At 35.2% G+C, this 27782-nt stretch overlaps 1 protein-coding gene across 4 annotated transcripts in view; it reads left to right on the top strand.

Annotated features, from left to right (window-relative positions):
* Nucleotides 1–27782, top strand: part of AKAP6 (A-kinase anchoring protein 6) — a 256922-nt gene that overhangs the window by 58926 nt on the left and 170214 nt on the right. For all 4 annotated transcript variants that reach the window (XM_088167270.1, XM_088167271.1, XM_088167272.1 and 1 more), the window contains 2 exons: nt 20877–21128; nt 24734–26521. In XM_088167270.1, coding sequence (XP_088023396.1) covers nt 20877–21128; nt 24734–26521 — 2040 coding nt within the window. The remainder of the gene's footprint in view (nt 1–20876; nt 21129–24733; nt 26522–27782) is intronic.

Below are 27782 nucleotides of genomic sequence, written 5' to 3' on the forward strand. Positions count from 1 at the left end.
GCTGCAGGAGCTGCCCAGCTGCTGAGGAGGGAAAAAAGAAATAGGGAGGGAAGGGAAAAGTTTGCTATCACTTGCACAGAACTTTGGAGCACTACTAATAGTAATTTGAAAGTTGTTTTTTTTTTTAATATTTGTCTGAAAAAAATTGTCTTTACTAATGCATCAAGTTTAGCAAAATAAAATGCTTGATCTTGTAGTGGTAAAGCTGTCATACAACCCTCAGAGAAATATGTGTGCATTTATGTACATATATTTATATAAATGTACATATATATATATATATATGCTCTTTATATTACTCTACCTTGAAACAGTCAATATCTACAGTAAATTTATGCTGTTTCCCTGTATCAGAAAAATACCAGCTTGGTAATACCACTGCCAGGAGACAGTGTTTAAATTAAGGGTGTCCCTGAAGATGGAGATGCCTATAACCCCAGACTTTCCTGCTTGGATGCAAAATTCAGGTTTCTTCAGGTTTGCATGGGTCACTGGGTAACTTAACATTTTGGATGGTTTTGCCTACTGTTTTGAAGTTGTTGACACAACAAACCCACTGTATGCTTGACACAGTGCAGACCATACAGACACAACGTGGCTTGTACCATGTCCAAAATAAACTGGCAGCAAAATCAGTGGTAAGAGCAAGTTATTGCAGTTCTACCCATCCATGAGACCCCTGCTGTTATCACCCCCTCACCCTCCTAGGCAGCCCCTAAGGCAAGCTCTCTCTCTGTAACAGCATGGCTCTCTTACTGTTTTGCTTACAGTTCAAATTTATTTAAATCAAAATGAGCACTTATATTTTGTTATAACTTAAAAAAACTTATATCAGTTTTCTGGAAGAGCTGCAGACATCAATTTAACAACATCCTGGAAACATAATGCACCCAGCATGATAAAACTTTAGCGTGAGAAATGTCCTTATGCATTAAGGAGACTAATGGATTTTGTTTAATTTCTTTAGGTAAGTTTAGGACCATCTAAATATCTAATATCTAAATATATTTCTCAATAGCAACATGATAAACTCCTTTTATCCAAACATATTTATCCTTCACTGAAAAAAACAAAACAATCCAAAACAAAAGCAGTAAAAAAGATGTAAGGCTGAATTTGAGGTAGCTGATTATGAGCTGGCACGGATCTTCAAAAGTATCAGTGGTCTGTCTTAAAAATCTGTGTTTTCCCTTCCTGTCTTTCTGTCTATGGAGTTCTGTAAGAATTATTCACACATAGCACATACAGCTGTGCACATCAAATGCTAATAAGAAGCAATGTGAAATATGCAACAAAATACTGTACTGATTTTGTGTGTGGGATGAATAAGGGACTTCCAGTCCATTGAAGCAGTGATAAGACTGAGATTTTTGTAGGTTTTGTTTTCTTTCTCTAGTTTTGGAACAATATATGCGTTCATTTAACTATGGAATAAAACTATTTGGTCTTTTGCAGAGTTTCATTTCACTGCAACTCACAAGGACTGAAAAAACAGCTGAATAACTTGATATGGAAAACCTATAGGTCATGAATATTGGATGCAACAGCTGTTTGTTTGTTTTTTGTTTTTTTTTTTTTTAATTGAACGATGTAATCTCATTGCTCAGAAATCTCTAGAATGTGACAATCAATTACTTGGAATAGGAGAAGGAAAACTGGTTTTAGCCAGCCTTTCATTTCCTAGGAAACACCATGTTTAGAATTTTTCATTATTATATCCTTCAAAGCAAAATTTAAAACTATTTTTGTATTATGAACTCAACATTTTTTATATAAAAGACTAAAAATTCAGTCCTTGTTCAGCCTATTTATTATCTTTATTCTCTGTGAAATTTTAGAAATGCAATTTAGAGAAAATGTTCCTCTGCAGTAACCTTATCTTTTGGTTTGTCAGGAGGATGATGAAATGTTATAACAGAGAAGTCTGATTCCACTTAGAGTCTTTGAATTGCAGTATATGTCTTTAAATATGTCAAATCATGCTTTGTAATGATAATGCACAGAGGATTTTTTAATAGGATACTAAACTTGAATGGTGTGAGTGAAGTCTGCAGATTCAGCTGTTTGCTGGAGTAATGTGTGCACTCCAAGCAGGTCCATTTCATTCCTTGTTTCCTGAAAGAAATTGAAAGTGTTGGGAGGAACCGATTAAACCTTCAGTCTCTGCTGGGTGCTAAGGGAAGACAGGCTGCAGCAAAGGGGTACCTAATAGGTATGCAGTGAAAAAAGTGATTCTCAGTGATACTCAGTTTAAATTACAGTAATGAAAATGCCAAAGGTGGTATTTACTGATGTTTCCTTTATTGAAAGGAGAGGTTTATGTCTGCCACCTCTTTGCCTCACACAGGTGCATTTCTTCTTGTGGTTATTCTGAAGATGTTAAATAAATGCAAATATGGGCAATTGGACAAGCACTTGGGAGAGATTGTTGCTAAACTTTGATTTTTAATTATGGAGGTAGACTGCAAAAACTGTGTTTTTAAAATTAATCTGCTTTGCTTTCAATCTATTTGTTGTTTGTAACTGAAATGTTTTCCATTTCTGCTTATAATGACTTGGTGGGGCCTAGGGAAAATTTTAGGGGAAATAATAAAACTATCCATTAATTGAATCTTCATTAAGTTTGAGCATCCCCATTTCTATATTTAGACTTGGTTATATTACCTGCAAGAGAATAAAACCATCCTCTTCTGGTATTTTCAAATCCACAAATTGAATTCTATCTTAAAATTTTAGAAGAAGAAAAGATCATGCATCCAACGCTTTTCTTAATACCCACCTTGAATTATTGTGCACAGATCTTTTATCTACTCCAAGCATAGCTACACTGGTGTGAATCAGTAAATACCAAGTAGAAAAGAGATCTGAATTTTGGTCTCTTTTATTGCCATTGAGAATCACAGAAATGTAATAGGTTGTAAAACAATTTTTTTTAATCATACACATTTGGGTCACCTATACAAAGTGTGGATATCATGGAGAGAAAGCCTATTCTGCTTTTGAGAAGCTTTTCCAGTCAAAATCTCATTGCAAAATTTTGATTAAAATTAATAGATTTTTTTTCCAGTGAAGATTTTTTTTTAATGGAAAATTTGAACCTAGCTTAACTCTTCTTATCCAGGTCAGTTTGCTATATTCATAAAAGATGAAGTTGGTTGCAAACAAGGACTGAATTTTTAGTCTTTTTATATAAAAATGTTGAGTTCATAATACAAATTATGTAGACTGTCTGGTTGGTAAAGGTTAGCTCAAGGGGAAAAGCATAGGAATTAAACCTCAAGCAAAAGTATGTAATTGAAAAGACTTACAGTGATATTATAAGTTTGAAATTAGAAGCCTTTCATACAAGTTCTGGATTTTTTTCCCCTAAAATAACTGCCAAACCCCCATTATTAACAAATAAACATAAATAATAATTAAAAAAATAATGCACACACACCCTCAGTAATTCTATTTAGACTGTATAATTCAACACAAGTGATGAAATCAATTGTGGGTGTCACTTCATTGAGCATTTTACCTAACCCTTCCAAAAGTATTTGTATTTCAGGGAAAACAGATGACTCATTCATTAATTCTAAACTCAGATGTTTTCCTTCTGGCCTTCTCTCTTTTGCATCTCCAGAATAACTCGCTGAAAATGTGTCCCATTTTTCAGAGTTAGCAATAAAGATCTTTCAAAACACTTATGATGAAACCTTCCAGCTCTGCTATATTGTCCTCCCACTATGCAGCATTTTATTATTAAAGTCAGCTCATGTATATTTTTCTGCTTATATGTCTTGACCATGGTTTGATTTTATGATTTTTATAGTTTTCCTAAGTAAGATGGTGTCCATGTCCAACTCATCAGTAGACTTTGTGCCTTTCTCACCCAACTTGACTCATCTGCTGCTCCCTCCTGGAACAGGGATTACAATAAAAAAGTGAATACTACTAGTAATGCAAACAACATTCTGAGATGTGTTTCTTCGAGTTACCTGATACTCAAAGAAAATGGATTTCCTGATATTAGGCAGGTATGAATTAAGTTTCAAAGAGAGAACTGAGCCACTCACCCTCAGTTACTCTTTCTCAGTATTTTACAATTTAAGCCCCAAACCAGAGGAAACCCTTGTAGAATCGTAGCATCTCAACATGTCATGCTATTGGTACCTATAAATAAAATTACGATTTTAATTAACTTAGAACATCTATTTCATATTGCAGAAAGGATACAATCTACTGTAGCCTATGTAGCTATTTATTTAAATACTATCAGCTGATGAAAACTAACATTTTTCCTAGAAAAGATACAATATTTCCAAAGCCAGAATTATTTGAAGCTGAAACTGAAGAAAGATTTAGCTGAAATGATTTGAAATAATTTTGAGCAATGATTTTTTTTTTTTTAAATTTAGCCAGAAATCTTCATATAATACTGTTCAAACGACTTGAGTAAAACAGGGAATACAGTGTAGGATATAATCTTTGAGCACAGAGCAAGCAACTGTGGCCAAACCTGGAAGCACTGTTACAGTCGAATTTTCCTCCCCCTTACTCTGAAGTCAGTAGTACTAACCTGCTTTTTTACTAAGCACTGGGAGGGGGCGGGGGGGAATTGCCTCTCTGGGGATTTTACTGCCATTTTTCAATCAAATTCTCTTACCCTAAGTTTTTAAGAATTCTGCTTGGTTTTACAGAGGTCAACCTCTTTATATGTTCTGGAATGGATTTTAAATGGAAAATATATTTATTTTAATGCGGATTTTGTCAGTCCTAAGTTTTAAAAAAGAGGATGTCTGAGCAAGGAAAGAAAAATCTTAACTTCCTTATAGTTTTTACTGAGGTTATGCTGCAGTAGCAAGCCAATGCTTTCATGATGTCTTCAAATTTTTAGGTTTTGGTATTTCATAAGAAATGTTCTCTCATAAAGCTATTTTTCTGAAGGAAGGTAGTTATGTCGTAATGACAATAACATTTCTGTCTTTATGTTCAGAGTTTAGCTGTGGGTATTCATTCATGTACTATACAATCTGGGGTGACTGCAGCATTCTGCTGAGAACTGACCATTTCAAAAATATAGGAATGGTCAGTTCATTCAAAAACTACAGCTCTTGATCTTGTGATCTATTTGCAGACATTTCCTGCTGCATATATTGTATTTTGAACTTTGCTATTTAGGATATCTATAATGGTTAGCTTGTTGCTGACTCTTTTGAATGCCATCTCAAGTTTGTATGTAACTCAGGATACCTTTGGTATTTTAAAAGAACAACAATTTATATTGTTTCCACCGTTGTTTTCCTAATATTCTTAAGTCTCAAAAGTATGTTTTGCCCCCAGTAAATTTTGCTCCAATATCGAAGGAGCAGTTTCATTGTGATAAATGATGTCTAGAAATCACAAAACAATTTGCAAAAGCAGCAACTTTTCTTGGATTTTGTTTGCCTGGTTGGTTTTGTGGTTTGTTTTTTCTCCCCTTCATTTACTCTCCTTTAAACGAAATTCTCTCATGTAATAGTGTTTCTGATGGTAGTGCTTTCAGAAAAACTTCTCTGGGCTGTGTGCACACAGGTGAACTGGCTGACCAGTACAGCCCTAACCTCTACAGTCAGGTGAGCTCTTTGTCGTGGGTCCCTGTGTGAGGTTCGGTCTGCCACTACTGGAAGTGTGAGGATGGGTGGGAACAAGAAAGCTGATCCATGAATTGAAAAAAAATAGAAGGGGGGAGGGAGGGCAGAAAGGGGGAGGAATGAGAACGAATAGCAAATGAGGGTGTGGAGGTATGATTGAGCCTTTAAACATGACTTAGAAATAGTTAGACAGCCAGGGAATGCCAAAGGAATCCAGGGTTACCAAAGGCCTGTACAGAAGAGGGAGCCCTTTTCAAAATAACTAAGGGGAAACTAAAAGGTATTTAGAGTCCAGCTGTAATAATTTCAACAACTCTAAGTTATTTTCTTCTCCCATTTAGAATGTAATAGTTAATTATTACAAATGTGGACATTGCAAAAGTAACAGTCTCTGTTATGCAAGCAATGATTCTCTCCATTAGGGAAGTAATAACTTCCTATTAATACATTTGTTCCAAGCATATGATCTACCAGGTCCTAAAATAAGTTCTAAGCTTCCTAATATTAACCAAGTAGATATTTCCACTCTTTTCAAAGCTTAAAAACAAGAGCTGAAGTAAATTCGGGGTCAGATATTCGATTTTATGCTGTGAATTAGAGAGTCTCATCTCCAAGATCAGCTTTACAGAGTTACCAAGTGACTGATATGATACTGGATTCCTTCCTGTCATAATGCCATAAACATTCTGCTGGAACTTAGGTCAGTGCTTAAAATAACCTTGCTAATTGCAAGTCTCCAAGTGTCGGCTGAAATTTCAGTGAGCTGTCACACAGCAGATCTGGATGTTGAGAAATCACTACTGTAGCTCAGAACGTGCAGGGGAAGAGCAGACAGGCCTAAACCTGACCTGCACAATAACACAGGTAGAGGCAGCAGACAATTCTCTGCATTTAATGTACAACAAAAGCTCTTGGCTCTGCACTGAAGATGGATTGGGTTACAGATCGTTTGTGGCTTACTCGTCTGTCTTTTAAACAGACATATATTTTTTGAATTGCTGGTTGCATGTAGCTCCTTTAGCTGAGCAAAGGAAATGGGACAGTCCTTTTTTTGCAAAGCTGATAACTGAAAATTCTCCTACCGGTACAAATGAGGTAAGACACCACTAAGCTGAAATATTTTACAAAATGCTAAAAAGTGTAAAGTAATAAATTTTCAGTTTGATTTTTTTTTTAATAAATAAAAGCATTTTTAATAAATCAGTTGGTTTTCAAGTTCTTTAGATATGTTGCATGACCTAAATGTGGGTTTGAAACAATACATTGCATTTCTTGTGCACTGTAAATCTAACTTGCAAAATTGACAGATTTTTTCTCTATAGATGTAGATTTCTGAATTCTTCAGTCTCTCACTCCCTGTTGAACACACTTGTAAAGTTTCTGCAATCACAGTCTTTGACTTAAACAGTTAAAACCTTTCACTTCTGAGGGTAAAAAATACATTTGTCATGTGTAAAGTTCTTGGTCTTCTGTTTCCATGTGGACATTTTAGATTTTACTGGGTGTTGGGGTGAAACCTAATGCTCAATCTTCTCTATTCTCTTAGACATTACTCAGCTAACTTTTTATAGGTCACAGTATAATTAGAAATAGACACTTTAAGATTCTAGTTTTATTACTTTGGCTACAATTTTGACCTATATTGTGAAAAGAAGTGTTTAGTAAAGGCTTAGGAAACCATCAGACTGAAAATAATATAAGTCATACAAAACAAGGAACTTCATCGTTACATGCAGATTTTACTAATTCTGTTAGAGCCTTAATAAATTCTGTAGTTTCCCATAAGGAGATCAAGTGTCCTGAACAATCTGTTGCTTATCACAGTTGCACTATTTTAGCAGACCATGAAAAGTATTCTGAGAGTTGTATGCTTTCCAAAGGCCCTTTGTTTTAGTTTTGTTCTCAGCTCACAAAATTCTGTGTGTGCCTTATCCTGAGGAATATGCTCAGACTGCTCAAAAGCATCTGTTCTCTCTGCAAAATTATTCATTCTTTTGAAATTGTATCTACGGGAAAAGTTCAGGAATTTTTTGGTTAGCCAAGGATGTTTTCTTCAAAGATTTACATTGGATTAAGATGATAAAGCTTTTTGACTTCTCTGAAGCAAAAGTTGGCACTGGATAGAGAATTGTTGATGTGTAGATTCTACAAGGTGCCAGACGAATGGGAAATCAGCCCATAGATTATGGCAGCAGTTGCATCTGTTATTTGGATAGGAATTTTTCATTGACTTCTAAAAGGTTTTTATTTTTGCTCTTCAGCTGCCCATGCATCAGTGGCCAATTGCTCATGCTTAGACCTTGCTGGATAAACAAGTTAGTACTTTCATCTCTGTAATGGCAGTTGTCATATTCTTCTCCAAAGTGCTATTTGTGAAAGTTTCATTTAAAGCTCAGAAAGAAGGAGTGGAAAATTCCACTACAGCTTTATGTGCTTAATGCTACACTAAGTGTAGCAGGTGCCTATTATTGCTCCATTTCATATCCTTTTCTGATTGCTGCTTCAAATATTGAGATGTATCAGTAAAGTAGGAGCCTGAATTCATTCTATTCCATATAAGAAAAAACTAGAGAGATGTTTTTGCTCTTCTGTAGGTATGTCCATATTACCATTTTGTTTTGGACTGGGAGTGTGATTCTGAAGTGGATCTGCAGCTTATCCCTGTACAGCACTCTTGGTTTCATGCAGGAGAGCAGGTCCTTCATGAGCAACCTGTTTACTATTGCTCACAGTCTTTGCCATGTAGAGGTTTCTTTTTAAAATTTGCTTACTCAATTCCTTTGTCTCTATGTTTCATTTATTGTCACATTTGTAGTGATATTTTCTTTTGCCTTTCTTCTGACTTGATAACTTTTTGTGCAAACGATTTTTCATTTAATGTTGATGTGATTGCCTTGAATGAGCTACATAGTAGGTATGGTAATTGCCTCTTCTATATCTATTGTCTGTAGTGACAAGTGAAGAAACTTTCACAGGAATTAATACTTTTTGTGGTTTATTTTGTTTTTGCAGAGTGTGCTTACCTCAGACACAAAATCAGAAAGTGTAGAGTTAAGATTCTGATTATTACCCAAATTTGATTTTAAGTCTGCAAAATGGTTTTTATAAATTATAAACATCTTCAGCTGTAATTGATGAATTATTTTGATGATCCTGATCCCATCTGAAATTGTAAAAGACATAATGAAATATAAACAGTAAGGGTAAATTTTAGAAATTCTTCACACTTTGAAATTCAAGGGAAGGTAGGATTAATATTTTGGTAAAGGGTCATTACAACGAGCAATTGTAATGTTCTGCCATCCTTCAAGCTTCAGTCTTGGGGTGTGATACACGTCTATTAAGAACTATGGCCTCCCTTGACCCCTTACTAAAAGAGCTAAACAGCTGGTATGGGTTTTAGTATGTCTTCTTGCTGGAAGTTGATTTATAGTAAAGGCTGAGAGGAATCACAATGTTCCACATAACATATTAATGTTTGATTAACGTAGGACATGTTTGATTAATGTTGGACAGGATATTAAATTATAGTCACTGGTAGAATTTTAAGACAATGGATGTAGAGGGAATATATAGATATATTAGGTTTGACAGACTTGCTCTTATCAATACTATTTCAAGAATTTCTCAGCTGACCAAGCTTCCCATTGGCTCAGAGTGACTCACTGTCTCACAAAATTCTTGATGAAGTGGTGAAAATGTGTCTGTGAAAAGGCCTCAATATTTAGGAGCTGTAAGAGAAATAAAAAAGATTGTTTTAAAATACCCGTGCTCCTTCCATTTTACTCAGACTTGCCAAGATTGGCTGATCTGACTGTGGCTTGTCAAGAAAAGGAAAATATTTTTTTGTTTTTCTACAGCCTTATGGATTTCATGTTTTGGTAGAAGACGATCTGCACAGAAATATATTGTATTTTTGAAAAGTGAAAGTACAAACTGTTCAAGCTTGTTGTACAGTAAAACTGTGGACTGCTGTCCAGTAAAACCAACCAGAGACAGTCCCTCAGAGTCCGGGGACATTTCCCATTAGCTGTGCGGGAGGGGGAGGCGGAGGGCAGGCAGAGCCAGGCTCTGGCAGGGCTGGGAGCCGTGAGCTGGGGTTACTGTATTCCCAGGCTCATGTCCAGCCCAGCCCAGCTCGGCCCCTTTAGCTCCGAGGAAAGCATGTGACCCAGCCAGGGCTCTCCAGAGCCGGCCCAGTTGTTCCAAGAAGAACGTGGAAATATGAACACTTGCAATTTATGTGCCACTTACCTTTCCTAAATCCCTGTCTATACTTCAGAATACCACAACTCAGGGGTCCAATGCCATTTATTGTGAAACTTATCAGAGGAACGTGGAAGATTTGACTTAGTTGAAATTTAGGATTCATTTCCAGGCTAAATTGATGATGACTATTTTTGCAGGAAGTATAAGTTTTTACACATGACTTAAATGCACAAACACACATTAGAAGCTTGAAACCACTTAGGTTCATTAACTTCTTCCCAGACAAGTTTGGCTGTTGAATTTCAAAGGGTTGTTTTACAAGCCCAGGCATGGAAACAACCTTTCTCTTTCTCATTGAGACTGCACAATGGCAAGAGTTACACTCATCGCTGAAAGCTACGGTTTAGACAAAAATAATTTATAACTTATCTCTTTAGATTGAAAATAAAATGGCATATAAGGGAGCCTGTTCAGAGATAAAACTGTTTCTTATGATGACAGTAAACAGTTTTATCTCACAGGTTATGTTGTCTTGCTTTCCTAAAGATGGAAATGACACTGACTATGAAGTACTTTATAAACTGAGGATCTTATTCCAGTTAGCAACCTATAATAAATATATTTTCCTACATATAAACATAAAAAAATGAATAAATATTTAGATAAACACTGCTCATTTCCTCCTTCTTTCAAGACACTTCTTTCCTACTGTGTAGTGAACAAGTACTTTCTTAAGCTGCAACATCTTAACAGCCATTAAGTGTGTCAGTGCTTTACAACAGAAAATTATCTTGTAAAGCCAAAAATCGGAACCATTAGAATTATCCTAACAGAGCACAAGCTGTCGTTTCAGAACTGTCACGCTGGAATATGCCTTGTAGGAATATGTTGTTGGAATGTACTCTGCAGTGTTGTAACATATTTCTAAATTACAAGTACAGTGTATTTGAATAGTTCTAACTAAAATATTATGTCTAATTTAAATATTGAGAGACAATTCTAGTATTAAAATGCTAACGTCTGTCATGCTTATATTTATAAGCACCCAGAAAAAGCAACTCTTGTTGACAGAGAATTTTAGTTTTCCTTATAAAGAAGTGTATTAAGCTGTAGATGTGGCAATTTTAGCTAGCTTATCCTGGAAGTATTTCTGACCAATTTTCTGCAAATATGGTGCAAAATTTGAGTTTTTGATCCCTTGTTACTTATACAGCACACTTTTTACATCTAAATCAAAAATTCAAGGATGCTATGGATGTGGTTTTTTTTTTAAAGATGTTATACACAGACTTTTAATTATACATTTGTATTAACGTTATAGACATGCAGGTTGACAGTGAGATTTAGAAATAATCAGGTAGCAAGAAATACTAGTTAATATATATTAGTTTCTTTTGTGTGTAAAGGGCCAAGTAAGCATGTTGTTTGAATGGTTCAGACAGCTTTGAATGTCATGCCAGTCCTATAAGTACAGGTATCCAATTTAATCTCTATTATATTCCTTATTAAAAAGTCTGCAAAACCCCTACCCTATTTTTCCTTTTGTGGATGTAAACCTGGGGGGATGCGGGATGAGGGGGTTATTTAGTTTCATCTTTAGTGCATTTCAGGTAAAATTAAAAAAAGGAATGACAGGAACATTAAAATAAACAATTTTTGATGTATTATGTAATCAGGAATCATAAAAATCATAATCATCAGGACTGTAGTGACAGGACAAGGGGAAATGGCTTCAAATTGAAAGACAATAGGTTTAGGGTAGATATTAGGAAGAAATTCTTTACTGGGGAGGTAGTGAGGTTCTAGAGCAGGTTTCCCAGAGGAGCTGTGGCTCCTCCATCCCTGGAAGTGTTCAAGGCCAGGTTGGATGGGGCTCTTAGCAATCTGGTCTACTGAGAGGTGTCCCTGCCCATGGCAGCAAGCTTGGAATGAGATGATCTTTAAGGTCCCTTTCAACTCAAACTGCTCTCTGATTCTGTGGTCAGGGACTTGATTAGTCTGCTCAAAGACTTCTTTCCACAATTAAATAAATAAATAAATTTAATGTGCAGTTACAGAATTGAATTAGAATAAAAATCCTATACACTTTAGATTTCTTTAAGACATAAAAAATATTTTTTCCTAAAATTTGTTCCTTTATTTCTTCATTCACTTATGACATTAAGTACGTAAAATAGCTTTCTTCCAGTCTTTCAAATTGTTCTTTCTTAGTAGGACAAATTTAGGTAATTTTTTGTTTACTTTTTTTGTCATTTGTTTCTATGTGGTATGTGGAGATTTATTTATTTATTTCTAGCACAGCTTTATACATTCTAACCCTGATTCTTACAATACGGTAAGTGATACCCAGAATGGAAGAAGCCTCCTGGTATCCTGGGTAGGTGGTAGCTGTTTCAGACTCAGGAAGTGCCTCCACATGCTCTAAGTGCTTTGTAATTGTTACTAACTCATTGGGAGATCTACAAGAGCTTTCCAACTGACTTGAATATTTGTCATTCAGGAGAGAGGGCAGGAAGGTCACAAACATCAAACAGCATGCAAGATAGACTCTAAGGCTTCTTTTCCACGTTTCTAAACCAAGCAAAAAAAACATGTCAGTAACTCCCACAAGATTGCATTGATTAAATGTTAGCTTTTGGTCTTTTCCAACCAAAATTATTCTATGATTCGTTGAACAACATGAAAGGGAAACACAGTGCCAATAAAGTGAAGTCTGATAATAAAGACCAAGAGAGATTCTGTCCCTTTTGCTGTCCTAAATAATGATTGAAGAACTTCAAAAACATGTCACAGAAGCTCTTGGAGGCTTAGCTGCAGTGATATAAACAGCCACTTATCTTGAAAACTTCCTACCATGCTATCAATTTTCATTATAGGAGACCTGGCACAGATGGTAGTTCTTCACTTCTTATTCTGCATATCTCATTTGAAATGAGAGTAGTCTCACTATCCTTTATTAAATTCTGTTATAGTCACTAAGCTTCAGTCAAAGAGAGTGAATGGGGTTTAGTATTCTTTGGCTTAAGGAAGTCAAAATATTTTGATTAAAATTTTCTTGTTGTGTTCTGCATGCCTATGCAGAAGGCCTGAATTTTTCTCCTGTGTGAACTTAAAGTTCCTTTTATTCAGTAGTTCAGTGCTGCTCAAAATACTTTGTGCTATTTGTATAGGGATACATTTTGTTTGTAATTTAAAACTTAATTATTTCAAGAACAAGACTTTTTTCCAAGAAATTTTTTCTCCTCTACCTAAACTCTTCCCTTGAGAGCAGCTGTTGTCAAATACCCTAATTATATCTACTGAATTTAATAAAAACCTGAGTATTTATAAAAAAATCTATAAACTGAAAAAATAAGCTAGATGCACCTATTTTCTTGTAGAAACAGTGAAAACAGATTGTCTCACCAGAAAATAGAGCTCAGACAATGAAGATCCTATGGCCTCGCAGAAAGCTTAAACAATTATTGACATTTTCGTATTCTATGCCAAGAGTAATTCCAAATCTTCTTCAAACTAAAAATTAGGAGAGAACAAGACCGGAACACATTCAAAGCTGAACTTTCAGGGTTAATAGTTTGCCAGCATAGATGTTAGAAACACTACTTTCAAAAAGATAACAGTTTTACTGGAAAAAATATTGAATGATTTGTGCAATAGCATTGATTTCTGCTAGCTACTTCACATTGAAGACAAAATTGCAGAAGTTATGATCAAAAATAGGAGTGACCTTCTTTCCGATTCTTCATACAGCTGATGTGATTTTTTTATAGCATTAAGTTTTTGTATGTCTTGCATGAAATGGTAATAGGGGTTTCCTCACAGCCAGTGAACTACTCTCTACACTGAGGTGAAAATCTGCCTAGTCCTGGACAGGCTACCAAGAACTGGCTGGCTTAGCTACTGCAGAGTGTAAATGTTCACTGTGAGTAAAATCTACTTCCATTGTCATTCTCAATTTTTATTTGTGTGTGGTAATTTTAAATAGTTAGAAATGGTTTTTAAAATGCTTTTTGCACTTAGCATATGGGGTATACAGAAAGCAAGAGAGTGCTGAGTAAAGAGAGTAAAAAATGTAAGAATCAAAGTTAGTTATCAAGAGAGTTGGAAAATATATCCTATATTCTTCTATTATAGTAGAAAAAGTAGAATTATGTGAAGAGTATTTGAAGGATGTTTTAATAAGTCTTCTCGTTTCCATTCCATAAATATGAATAGATATTCCACTTAGAGATATGAATATATAACACATGATGAGTGTGCTTAGTATGAAGCTAACTCATAATTTTTTCTTATTTCTTTGTCATCTTAAATAATCAGTGTAATTTAGAAATATATGTATATAGTTGCCATTATCCAATGAAAAGGAATTTGAAAAATGTAATTTTTTTTCCAAACTTACTTCTACTACCACTTGGTTGACTAGGTTTATATAAGAGTTTGGTATTTTTCCCTTTTTGTCAGAAGTAAATAGAAACAAAACTTGCTACTCTATTGCACAGTTGAGTACTATTTATCTTGTGTGAAGAATTGTTCTAGAGCACCTCTGCAGTGATGTCTTCCTGAGTGTAGTACGAAACCAGACTTCACCTAGCACAAATATGACATTTTACATCAAGTTTTAACTCTTTCAGAATTTTCAGTTAGGCCTTGATAAAAATCTATTTGCATTAACATGACTAAAGTAAGATAAATGAAAATTTGTACAGTTATGCATAGAAGGAAATTTGTACAGTGATAACTTTACTAGGAAAATTCTCTAAACACTGTGGGCTTGGAGATACAAGAACGTATATTTTATTTTAAAGCTTTCAAAGAGTTTTTAGGTTGTAGGCACATTGCACAGTAGAACCAGTGGAAGTTCAGGAATGTGAAAACAATATTTAATTGAAGATGTTGCATCACTTCCCACAGCAGCTTATTCTCTGCATTCACCTTGGATTTGCAGTTTCTTACACAAATGTAATTCACGTGTCACTGTTACTGTTGTCAGGAATATCTCAGCAGTGGCTAGCCCAGACATGTCTACACGACATTCTTTCAATACAGTTCTGATATACCTCATTTTACTGCTATAATTTCTCCTGTGACTCTCCAGTTCCACCACAGGCTTTACAGTGATTTTGTGCATTAGCTATTTGAAGATTCCTGGGTGAACCGAATGCTTCCTTGTAATTAAGAATCTGGCCTGTCGTGAATGCTGTGTTCAGAAAGTCTATTTCCATTAAATGACTGATTAAATTTAGTAGGGTAAATAAACATTTGATAGCAGCCTCTCTTCCCTGCAGCCATTCCCTCCTGCAGAAAAAGTACAGGCTGGCCTAGGTTTGTAAGACACTGCAGCTGGTCCTGGCAAGTGAGCTGGAATAACTTCCAGCAGCAACTGCCCTGTTTCTGGACAAAAGGATCCTTTTGCATGTTCCCAGTATGTTTGATCCTTTGGCCCCAGCAATGGTCCATATGGCAAAACAAATGCAAATTGCTGGAATCCCAAGACAGAAGTCTCACCATTAACATTTCAGGCATTTTTCCTCAGCCTGAAGTGCTTGGCGTGTGATATCATATCTTCCTTTCTTGCTCATTTTCCTTGCAGAGAAATAGTCAACTAATATACTTATACAACAATAAATCACATAAACAACTAATAAATTATCACAGAGCAACTCTGTGTTTGTTACAATTACATAGAAACCATGAATATTTTAGCAGCTCTGTCAAAGAACTGATGACTTGACATCTCTTTCACATTTTTTTTAAATACAGGGATATAAGAATGTAACTCGCCAATTACTGAGATAAAAAAACACAGTAGAAACATGCCTACTTAGAGTTCACCAAACATTTATTTTCAGAAATTTTTTGAGAATTTTTCAATAGCAATATTTGTGTAATAGAAAGTGGATTATCTTAGATCCACTTACTGGAATTTTGCAATAATTAAAACATTCTCCACTTAAAATAATGAGAGCAAATTAATCAAAATAAAAGCCAAGCTGGAAAAGAGACTAATATGCAGAAAATGATGGTGGACTAGGAAAAAAAATTATCAGTTGTATGTGTAGTACCATGAGGGAAGAGCAGAGAAGCTTTGAGGACCAAGGTGTTTCCAAGCTGTCAGTATCAGCAGAAGGCAAGGGCGGGTCAGTGATCTCAGAACCCTCCTGGTAGCTGCTTTCCTTGGCATTCTTCACCCAGTATAGCACATTCCTTTCCCTTAGTCACTGAATGCCACTGCCATTCAAGGTACACTACATTACTGCAATCACTTCGTGACAGGCTGGTAACCCAAAGTCAGTCCAGGCCTTTCCCTGGCAGTTGATTTTGCTTAGTCAAAGTTTGGATTTTTCACGTGTAGTTATTTTGTTTGACTTAATTGTTTACTTAAAATAGCTGCAAAAAAATGATGTATAGCATTTGCTACGAAGGTTTCACCAATAATAGAAGACAACAGTTTAATCTTTATTGTAACACTTTATTGTACAGCAGGTAGGGATGAAAAAAAGAGAAACTATTTCTTTGAGGAGTCAGAGTGGATTTCAAAGGAAAAATACCATTCTAAAAGATGTTCAGAAATAAAAATCTCTCTTTTCCTTTTTGTATATGCATAAGCATTAAATGGTAGTGCAAAGAGTTAGTTTAATTTTTAATTTTCAACTTCCATTAAAGTAACAAATCTAAAAATTCAGTGACATATATTCTAAATTTTTTTCTGAAGAGGCGAATTTGTACATTCTGATTGGAATATTTGTCTTCTGAGGAATTAAAAAGCACTTAAAAGGAAGCCCAAATAGACATTTTCTTAAATCATAGTTTGTATATGTATGTACAGCAGTTGTAAGATTCAGTAGCAATGTGTTTTTCCTGCTGAGGTTTTCCTGCAAGATCAAAGAACAAAATCTCCAGTATAGTTTCTCTGTCACTGATACTAACTCTAAAGCAGCATATTCCAACCTTTTATCTTTCAGTAGTTTTGTGTACATTTTAACACAGTTTCCTAGGGACCAGAGAAAAAATACTTTTAAAAGTCAACATCAAAGCTGTTTTCATTGACTCTTTACTCTTGTTTATGCACTTTTTCTTCATCTACTGCAGTGTTTGCAATTCAGACTATTTTAGTTGACAAGGAGGGCTCTGAGCAGGCTGATGGATTCAGCAGCTGCGAATTACAGGATCAGCTGTCTGGAAGACTGAGTGAAGTGGGCATTTGGCAGCCAAATGGGGTACAATCCCTGTAGCCTGAGAAATTCCACAGTCAGGGCTACAGGAAAGCCCATGAGGGGATGACAAAATCTTTACCTTACTATCGCTATGAAACTGTGTAAAAATAAAAATGGCTAGCTGACATGTGAGATTAATGATTATAAAAATTGTTTTGGCAATGGTGCTTTCTAAAAATCAGATTATAATATCTTCTATGTATATATATATATGATATGAAACCATATAATATTAAAACGGGTAAGATTTTGTTCACATATATGTATAGGATTTATATTACCATTGACCTCAAACTATGCTTATTTACAAAAAGATGCCAATAGATTATTACTTAAAAGTGCATGATTTATTTTATCTACCTGCTACTTCTGGTGGCAACTCATGACAGCATTTAGATACTATCCCATGACACTGGTTTTTTTAATTTATAAATACAAAGTGTAAAAAGACACAAAACAGTGTTCTGCTGGTTTTGCTCCATCTAATGCTGTCACCTACAGGGAGTTAGGAAGAATGAGAATGAAACCATGTTGTACCTGGTCTTGAGCGACAGTAAAATCATGAACTTACATAACATGACTTTTTTTTTGCAGTATTTGAACTGTGTGAATTATTACAGAAAATTACTAAGTTCAGGTGCTAGTTGTAATTATTTAATTTTACTGAATTATATGGAAATCTAGACATCAAGTACAACAAAAAGTTTTACCAGAAAATATCAACTGTATTTGACATTATCTTTTCTCTCAATACGCTTGGGTTATGCCAGGCAAGTGTAGAGAAAATATGCAAGTAAATAGGATGCAGCTTTATTAATGCTGTTCTGTTGAACACCAATCAGCATTAACTTACATGGCAAAAGTCAGCATTTCTTTGTAATTATTTTCTCCTGAAGGCTAGCATTAACCTTTCTTTACACAGTTAATCTGTCATTGGCACAGCCTTCACCTTCACACCATCATATGATAGCTGCAATCAAGGAAAGGGGGTATCAGTAGGGCCCTAAATTTTTCTTTTACAAGCTTTAGGTAAGCCACCATTCTGTCTATAACCTAAACCCTTTAGGAGCTAGTACTTTGTCTTTTACTGACAAGGTAGTCTTATATATTAAGATCAGAGAATGTGATTTTGGGTGTGACCAAGTTAGGGCTTAGTCTCTCTCCAGGTTACTGAAGCTGTAAGGAGCTGTTAATTACTTTGTTAGTACATAAAGCACTTGGCTGGTGCTGTGTGCCACAGTAGTCTGTAGGTAAGTAGACTTTGCTTTTTGAGGAAAAATGAGGAACTTCTAGTAAGCCATGCAAAAATTAACTGCACGTGTTCTTGAATATCTGCTTCTTTCAAACCCCTAGTGGTGCTGGGATTTGCATTTCAGTACAAAGTTGGTTTGTTATGCAAAGTTTGTGTACTTCAGAAATTTGAGATGCTTTTGTAGCTAGTGTAACGGGACATCAAAAGAAAACTAGTTTGAAGTGTGGGTCTGAATTATTGATTTACAGTATTATCTAGATTTATTAGCCAATATTTTTAGTACATTATCAAACAATTGTCAAAATACACTTGTTCATTGTTAGTTCTTTCTTTTTATGGCTTTCTGTTTTCAGCCATTTTGAGAATTTATATGGTAGTTGAATTCAGCATGTAACTGTATGTGTGAAGCTTGAAAATATTAAAAGCTTGTTTTGGAGTCTGGCACATCCTTAAGCTCGTTCACATAAATAGTCTAAATGGAGGTATATTAAATACTTTTCTGTAGACTGTGTCTAATTTCCAAAATTACAGTTACTGGACACAATCTACTTTTTAATCACTGAAATGGAAATTAAATTGCATTATGGCCAAGAGGAAAAAAATTAACAATCTTGGAGAAGTAAATGCAAATTCAGTTAAACTAATTAATTAGAAATATTCTTTAAAACATTTGAAAAAACATAGAATTGCAGATGTGCTTTTCAGTCATTTATCAGTTGTAGCAGGCTAAATGGATAATTTAATCTTTTTCCAAAGCTCAGAGAGTTTTGGCTCTGTCTGTGTGTCTGTAGCATTAGATGAGCACACTACTCTGATAACTCGAGTGTCCATTTGCTCACCTGGGAGTGTGTGGGTATTGGAAGCCCTGAGCACTTGCAGTACTGCAAGTACAGCCTGCAGGTGAGGCTGTGTGTGTTGTACTTGCAAGTACAGATGCTGCTTGTTACAGCAAGGGGAAGAGATGCTGCCTTTTAATGCATCTACAATCATCTGCTCATTGAAACTCCAAAGTTTTGTGCTCTTCTGGCATTTCTGAGAACTACTCTTGCAGAGGACTCGATGTAACTGTCAGTGTTTTATTAAAATGAGTACCTACCAGTGGCACCTGATAACAGCTAATATTGTACTATCTGTTGTATAAAATTATTTAATATTATCTAGGGATTTGATTTTTGTTTGATTTGTCACATACGTGCAATTACATTATTAAATACTTTGCCTTTACTTTTATACTGAAGATGACAAATCTGAACTTAAAAAAATTACTGTACTGTATTATTAATTTAGAAATAATCAGGTTTAGTGATTTTCTTATTATGCTACTGCCATACAAAACCTCAAGTGTATCATAAGATTTCATTGTAATTTTCTGCTAGAATTATTTCAATAGAAAATTTGAAAACAAAATTTATTATTTTCACTTTTGTTTATATATATAAAGAAGATTTCAGAAAGTTTGAATTAAATTATTATTTTTTTCAATAAATAGGTCTTGGATTTAAATATGCTATTAAGTCACCTAAATCTTAGTTACCTAAATTTTAGTTACCTTAAGTCACTGCCAGAGACATTGGAAAGATCTTCTAGGGTCCAGTGCCAATTGTTTTCACTGTATTAGTCACATTTCCTTACTTGTATATAACATGCCTTTTGCACATGGTTTCAAACAGAAGTGTTGTGGAGTGTTGCTTGCTCGATAGTATATGCCTAAATGTTCTTTAGTATTTTGATTTGTCCTTTCACAAAGAAAATGAGGAGTAGATTGAAATTATTTTACTCTGTATGCAGCACAACCCTACTAATCTGTAACATTAATTTTAAATTTGGAGGATACCATCACATCAAAAGTTTAGCTTTATAACCTGGTAACTCATATTTTCTTTCTCCTTTATCAACACAGCTGTTTTCAGCTTCTCTGTTTTCTCCCTTTCCACCAATCTTCTGTTCAGTTTTGTGTCCAGAGCAAGACTATGCAAAAATCAGTGCCCTGTCACAGACAGCAATGGGTAGCTGAAATAGCTTATTCCCTTTGAGTCTATCACACACTTTTGTCCTGCTTGGTTATAGAGGTTAGATTTAAATTCTGTCCAAATGGAATTTTTTTGATGATTTCACAGACCAGATTCTTTGCATTTTAACTGGTGGCTATGTCTGTGTGTGTGTAGCACAGAGGGAGACAGCTCCTGGCAATCTTACCACTTTCATTGCTATTGCTGTCTTCTAGGATGTCATTTTATGGTGTTAGTTTTCTGCCTGTGATTCATGTGATCTTGTTGTGCCATCCTTCTTTATTGTATGCTGTCTCTGCACTTACTGAGCAATACTGCCAAACAGGACAGCTGCTGGTTCAGTTGCTGTGGCATTGCCATGAATTAAAAAAAAAGGAAAAAGTCTGAATGTATTAATTATATTTATATTTAATTATATAATTATATTTATGCAATTTATATTATTATATTGTATTAAGTATATTTCCTCTATGAAAAAAATCTATTCTGCATTTAATTAAAAATACATGAAAAGTAGATCTGATCCAGGAAAGGACCATGCCTGTAGCTAAATATCTACTTTATTTTTCCATTACAGGATATTTGTGAAGATATATCTGATCATGTTGAACAAATCCATGCTCTACTAGAGACTGAGTTTTCCCTGAAGCTTCTGTCTTACTCTGTCAATGTGATAGTTGATATCCATACAGTGCAACTACTCTGGCACCAGCTACGTGTTTCTGTCCTGGTTCTGAGAGAACGTATTCTCCAGGGACTACAGGACGCCAATGGAAACTACACCAGGCAGACTGATATTCTGCAAGCATTTTCTGAAGAGACTAAAGAGGTACAGTAACTAAATCTAATTTGAAGGATTTAATCTGTGTTCGAAGCAGCTCATCCCTCTTGCACATTTAAAATCACCAGGATGACAGTTTTAAGGATGACTTACTACTAAATACTTTGCTAAATTGGTTTTGATTTTATTATTTAAAAAAAAAATTCAACTGATACCTGTTCTGTTAAACCAAATTAGTGCAAATTAAGATCAGCTTTCAGAAATGTCATACTGATGGTTAGCAATGTTTTCTCTTGATTGAAATATTTTTCAGAAAGGATCTGAAAGACTTACAGAGTTGCATCTGTTCCAAAGCTGTTGATCTGGTCACTTGGGTATTTAAGGTATTGGGTATTGAATTGTATTTACATACAATTCAAAGGTTAATTTCAGTGTGCAGTGATTTCTTCAGTGAAAGTTTAGACATTTCCTTCCTGCGTACACAAATATGAAGCTTACAAAATGTTTCCAAAACTTTCCACCCTAGGTCAACATTCCTTTATAGCAAGAGGATGGTCTTTAATTTGAGTGGCAATTCAGCACTATGCCTTTAAACAGTCATGCATTTTTCCTGAGAAATAATGATGCAAGAATGGTACACTGTTTACTCTGACTGTAGGCCAAAGTCACACACATGTAAATGGTTTGTAAACCTGGGTTCATTTAACTAAAATGCCCTTTGCTTTGAATTTATCATTACTAAATTAACTTAGAAGGACACTATGGGCCTACTTATTTAAACTTAAAGAAAATGGACATTTTTGATTGTTAGGGTAATTAATGGTTAATAGATAGCATGTCGAAGATTTTTCATTTGATGGTCCTAAGATTAAGATAAAATGCTTATGTAATGATTAGATGCATTTACAGGAAGAGACCTCTAGATCAGAGAATTCTGTGACCTGTGTTACAGAGGAAGTCAGAAGTCCCCATGACATGTCCTGAATTTCATATCACTCAAGTTCAAAGAGAATGTGAATATTTCTCTGCTCCTTGTTGGTTTTTTATATTTTTCTTTGGCACAACAAAGAGAATGGTCCAGCAGTCAGTGCTCAGAGATGCCCAGGCCCACCTTCCACACCCCCTCTTCCTGATGTGTGCATACCTGGCTCTTTCAGATTCAGTTTCTGCTTTGCTCTTGCTGGGAAACTGCTGGCAGGTCTGAAGGAAATCTACTTTTGTCTTTATATCCAGGTTTGTGAATTAGTGGGAAGTCACTATTTTATGACAAAGATATGGTAATTTCAAGAAATAAAGAAGGTGTGTATTCAGATACTGAGAAACAGGAAACATTCCATCTGGATCTGATTATAACTGCTATAAAAAACATCCCTGCTACAGAAAGAAGGACGGACTGGGGAAGGAAAGATTATTTTTCAGTAGGGAAAACACGTTGCCAGATAGGCTTACATGGTACTATGTAGTATGACAAAATATAATGACTTTTTTTTATCCACCGCAATTAAAAAACAAATAATATTTGATAAATTTAATGGCTAGTAATAGTATAGACACAAAGTTGATATCAAGTTTCTGTCCTGTTGCTTGAATAAGTCCACAGAAATTGCTCTGCATTTTTCAACCTGGAGGTATTCAAGCTTTTTATGGGGTATACTGATACTGGCTTTTGTTGATGAACATAAAAAATAAATAAATATAATGTAGGGATAGATAATGTAGATACAATTGCATCTACTCTTACCCATCTTTTTTTTAGTGTTTGAAACTTTAAAGGAAGCATTACCACATGGAAAGTGAAAAAAAAAATTAACTAGGGCATCCCTATTGGTAGCCATACAAATAATTAAATGTACTATTTTTCTGATATAAAGACAATTATAACATAGTAATACTGGCATTAAATAAAACTCATCTGAAGCACACATTTCAGAGGCTGCTTGGAAAATGACCAAGTAAGATGGTTTAATGCATATGATTGCAAACTTTATTAATGTTAATAAACACATTTTTAAGAGACAAAGGAATGGAGCTCATTATTCAGAAAAAATAAAGGCCTTTAGGGCCTTGGAAAGGTTTTGATTTATATATGGCTTTACAGTTTCTAATAATTTCCTGAGATTAGAAGGACAATGCAGCTTGTTTTGTCACTATTTTCCTTAACAAATGCAGCTCCAATATATAAATTTGACAGATTTATAGAAAATTCCCCTTTTAATTCTGAGCTGTTGACAATACCAAATTTGTGGCATGGGATCTACATCTGGATAGAATTTGCTAAAGAAGAGATACATTCAGTATCCAAGAATATGGCTGATAAATGCCCTTCTAGTAAATTTTTTCTATAAATATTTTTAGCTGCAGGGTTTTTTTTCTATTTTTACTTTAAATAAAGGAGGGGGGCATGGATGGAGTACAGTGCTCAGATATTTTATGTTTTTATCTTTATAGGTGATGGCAAAAAATAGCCTTCTTTATAGAGATAATTCCTGTTCAGACCAAATCCATATACTTTATTGTGAGATGGAGAGATTGTGTTTACTGCACCTTCTTCAAGCATCATGCTAAGGGTCTTTAAACTATGGATTTGGGCAGTGTAGTGAGACAAATTGTTCCAGAGAATAATTCACACATAAACCAATTGTGGATACTCAGAAGTTTGCTTCAAAAATTTATTATGAGAACAAACCTGCAGTATACTTATTTAGGATTGTAAAATTAGAATCCTAGAACATTAATTTCTCCCCTTAATGATATTTTTTAGAAGTATTCTCTATAAGCAAAAATCTAATATGTATTAGAAGTCCTACTGAAAATATGCTTAGACTGTATACTAAATATATTTTTGCAGTGAATATTATTTATCATGCAGTTTTGGATCTTGAGCTCAGATTTTTTTTTTTATTGTCCTTCAAACAAGACAGAAATGTTTTTAAGCATTAATTTGACTCTGATCTTAAAATCTCATATGCCACCTGGGATGGTCTCCTCTGGCTATGCCCATGTTTCTCAGACTGAAGGACTTCCATTGAGGAAATATTGACAAGGGAGCATGTCAGGCTAGAGGCTTAACATTATAGCTTCTTTTTCTTGTGCTGTTATTCATTTGTGCTCTAAATAACTGGCAAATAAATTTTCAGGTGATAATGCTCCAAAAAAGTGAAATGTAATTAGCAATCTCTATCTTAAAATTATGGGAACAAATGTCCATCATTGCTACATGATGCTTGGAAAGAAACATTCTGCCAATCAACTGAAAGACTGTAGAACAGCATAGATTTTTGAGAAAACAAGATTGACTAGGAAACTGTTACACTCAGCAGCCCTCAAGGTACCCTCCCTCCTGCTTGATGTAGTTAACACAGGAAATACTTTAAGTCTGCTGTATAGAATTTGAGTCCTCACCTACACAGTAAGTAAACTGAAAGCATAATTAAATGAGGGAAATGCCAATACAAAAGTGAGTTGTTAATTCCCAAATACTTTAGAATGGTTAGCTTATCTACAGGTTGTGCAAAAAGAGACAGGAGGTCAGTGATGAACCTTTCTCTAGATGCTAGGCAGTGAAACACAGGAATTTTTTGTTTCATTACCTTGTGCATTCTCCATATGAAAATTAATATTCCAAAAAAGTACCGTTTCTTTGTGTATTTCAGGATCGTCTTGACTCTTTAACTGAAGTTGATGATTCTGGACAGTTAACCATCAAATGTTCTCAAAATTACTTGTCCCTGGATTGTGGTATTACTGCGTTTGAACTATCTGACTACAGTCCTAGCGAGGATTTGCTTGGTGCTCTGGATGATATGACCTCCAGTCAAGGGAAAGCAAAATCATTTGAATCCTGGAACTACAGTGAGATGGATAAAGAATTTCCAGGACTTATCAGAAGTGTGGGTTTACTTGCAGTAGCAACAGATTCCATTGCTTCCCAGTGTAATGAAGCATTGAAGGAGAAAGAAAATCATATACCCCTTTCAGCAGAAGATGGAGAAGAAAGCAAAGACACGAAAGCATCACATGATCTCTCACTAGCATCTCCTTCTGGAAATTCTTCTCTTTCTAAAGGATCTTTGTCTGAAAATGGTGTTTTACCTACTGACAGCAAAGCAGTTGCCATATCAAAGAATCCAGAGTGCAATCTTCCACAGCACACTGGTGAAAATATCAAACACACTCACTGTGAAAATTCAACACCTAAGAGGTCCATTAGAGACTGCTTTAACTATAATGAAGACTCTCCTACACAGCCTACATTGCCAAAAAGAGGTCTGTTTCTGAAAGATGATGTGTTTAAAGATTATATGGAAGCAAATGATTTAAAAAGGCAAATCTCTCAAATAGTTAAAAATGAAATGAGTAGAAGTACACCCTCATTGTTAGATCCACCAGACAGGTCCAAGCTTTGCCTCGCTTTACAGCCGCCCTATACTAACAGTCCCTCTGCAGTTAGTCAGTCATATGATTGCTTAAATACAATCAGTGATAAAAATCTTGAGTACACAATAAATAATCCCTTTAAAGACAGTCCCATAATTCTAGGAAAGTCTACTTTCTACACCTGTAAAGAAAAATCAAAGCACAAGAAGTCTCATGATTCTCCAGAGAAAGTGAAAACTGACAGAACACCTGGAAGTATGTGTAAAACAGGTTCATCAACCCATGTCAAAAAAAGAGGGTGTTCTTCTCTGCAGAATGGAATTACTTCTCATAGCTCTAAGTCTCTGGATGAGACAGAAACAGATTCTTCTGCATCATCAGATTCCTGTAACCAGAGAGATCCAAATGGGCAATCTCAAAGTAAAACTGAGCCCTTCAGTTCACCAACACGTAGCCAAAACAGTGCTTCTTCAGCTGGTTCTGAGCTTTCCAACTCATCCCCTCTTCTACTGAGAAGAAAGAAAAATAAAAGCTTGTCCTCAACACCACACTATACTCAAAAAGCCAGTAAGGACAATGAAGTGTGGTATGGATCTGATGAATATTTAGCCCTTCCTTCACATCTCAAACAGACTGAAGTATTAGCTTTAAAACTAGAAAATTTGACAAAGTTGCTGCCCCAAAAGCCCAGAAGAGAAACCATTCAAAACATTGATGACTGGGAGCTGTCAGAAATGAACTCAGATCCAGAAACATATCCGATATATCAGACAAAAAAGCACAAAAAAAGGGGTAGAATTTCACCAAGTTCTTCAAGTGATATAGTATCCTCCTTAGGTGACAGTATTGAATCTGGGCCTCTCAGTGATATCCTCTCTGATGAAGATCTTTGTATGCCTGTATCTTGCATTAAAAAATACATTGAAGAAAAGCCAGAAAGGACTGCTGCCACTCAGCCCACTGGGAATGAGACTTCTCCTTCAAATAAATCAGCTTTAATTCATCAGCTGATGCAAGATATACAACATCACGAGAATTATGAAACCATATGGGAAAAAATTGAGGTAAGGCGATAACTCTATATTCTTTTGCTGTGTTCTTGAGAAGCCTGTATGTGGAGATGGAGCTGCTGGCAGGGATAGAGTTGCTTTTCTATTTTCTGCTAACATTGAAAATCATACAATCTAGTGACTGCTGGAAATAGAGAAGAGCAGCAATTATTGTAATTATAATGGACTGAAGTTAACTTTCACTGACTGTATGGAATTTGCCTACGTTATTTTACTTATATCAATGCTTTTAAAATTGGTAAAGCATTTTTTTACCAACAGCACTTCTCTTTGCCAGGATTGAGTATATGTCAAGTTATTTTTTGTAGAAAGGGTAAAATAAACATTAGAGAATCAGGGATCTTTGCTGTATTTGAGTCAAGTTATACTTGATATGCCTGTTCTGTTCATTAAAAAGATGTGCTTTAGTCCAAGAATAGGAATCTTGATTCCTGTCAAATTAAGAGTAATAGCAACATTTCTTTTTAATTAGCTCTCTTCCCTTGCAGTGATTATTTTCCCCCCTGTGTTGGTGGAACATCGCTTTTTTTCATTAGCTTAAATAATCCTTCTTAAATAATAGCAATGTATCAGTGCAATATGCTAGAGCAATAATTATACACTATTCTATTAAACTTCAGATGAGATGGGACTTCATTGAGAAGTCTTTTTGAGAAAAAAGATAAACACTGGAAAGGGAAGTGAATTTGAATGAATAATCAAATAAAGACCTAACCATCTCACCAATATAATTCTTAGATTACACTGACAGTAAATGTTTGTTTCAGTTTTCTGATGCATTTGTCTTCCTAACCATTGCAGAGAACTCTTCACCTCAGAACAATTCATGTCCATCCTCAATGGCATTTAAGTTTTCAGAAAAGAAAGCTCCATCTCTATGCGATTTCAAAATGCTTTAAAATTCATAACACATACATTAAAGGGTGATGTTGGCATCTAAATGCTAAATCTGATATCTGCAATGTCTTCTGTGCTATCAGGTTGTGTATGAGCTGAGAAAAAAGGACTACTTTTATATGGCCAGAAAGTTCTTCCCAAGTACAATTTCTGTAACTTTTGAAGGCATGGGAAGTATTATTACTAGTAGGGAAATAGTTGAGCTAGGGATATTTGAATACAATTTCGGGGTAGAAAATACAGAAAGAAATTTCGTCTTGAGGATGCAGCAGCAGCTGTCAGCTCTAAAGGGCAGTGCCGACTAATGCAAACTGCTCCCTCTGTCTTCTTGGGTGGGGCTCATCTTCCATACTTTGAT

Source organism: Sturnus vulgaris, chromosome 6, assembly GCF_052056855.1.
Source record: "Sturnus vulgaris isolate bStuVul1 chromosome 6, bStuVul1.hap1, whole genome shotgun sequence".
In the NCBI taxonomy this organism is placed as follows: domain Eukaryota; kingdom Metazoa; phylum Chordata; class Aves; order Passeriformes; family Sturnidae; genus Sturnus; species Sturnus vulgaris.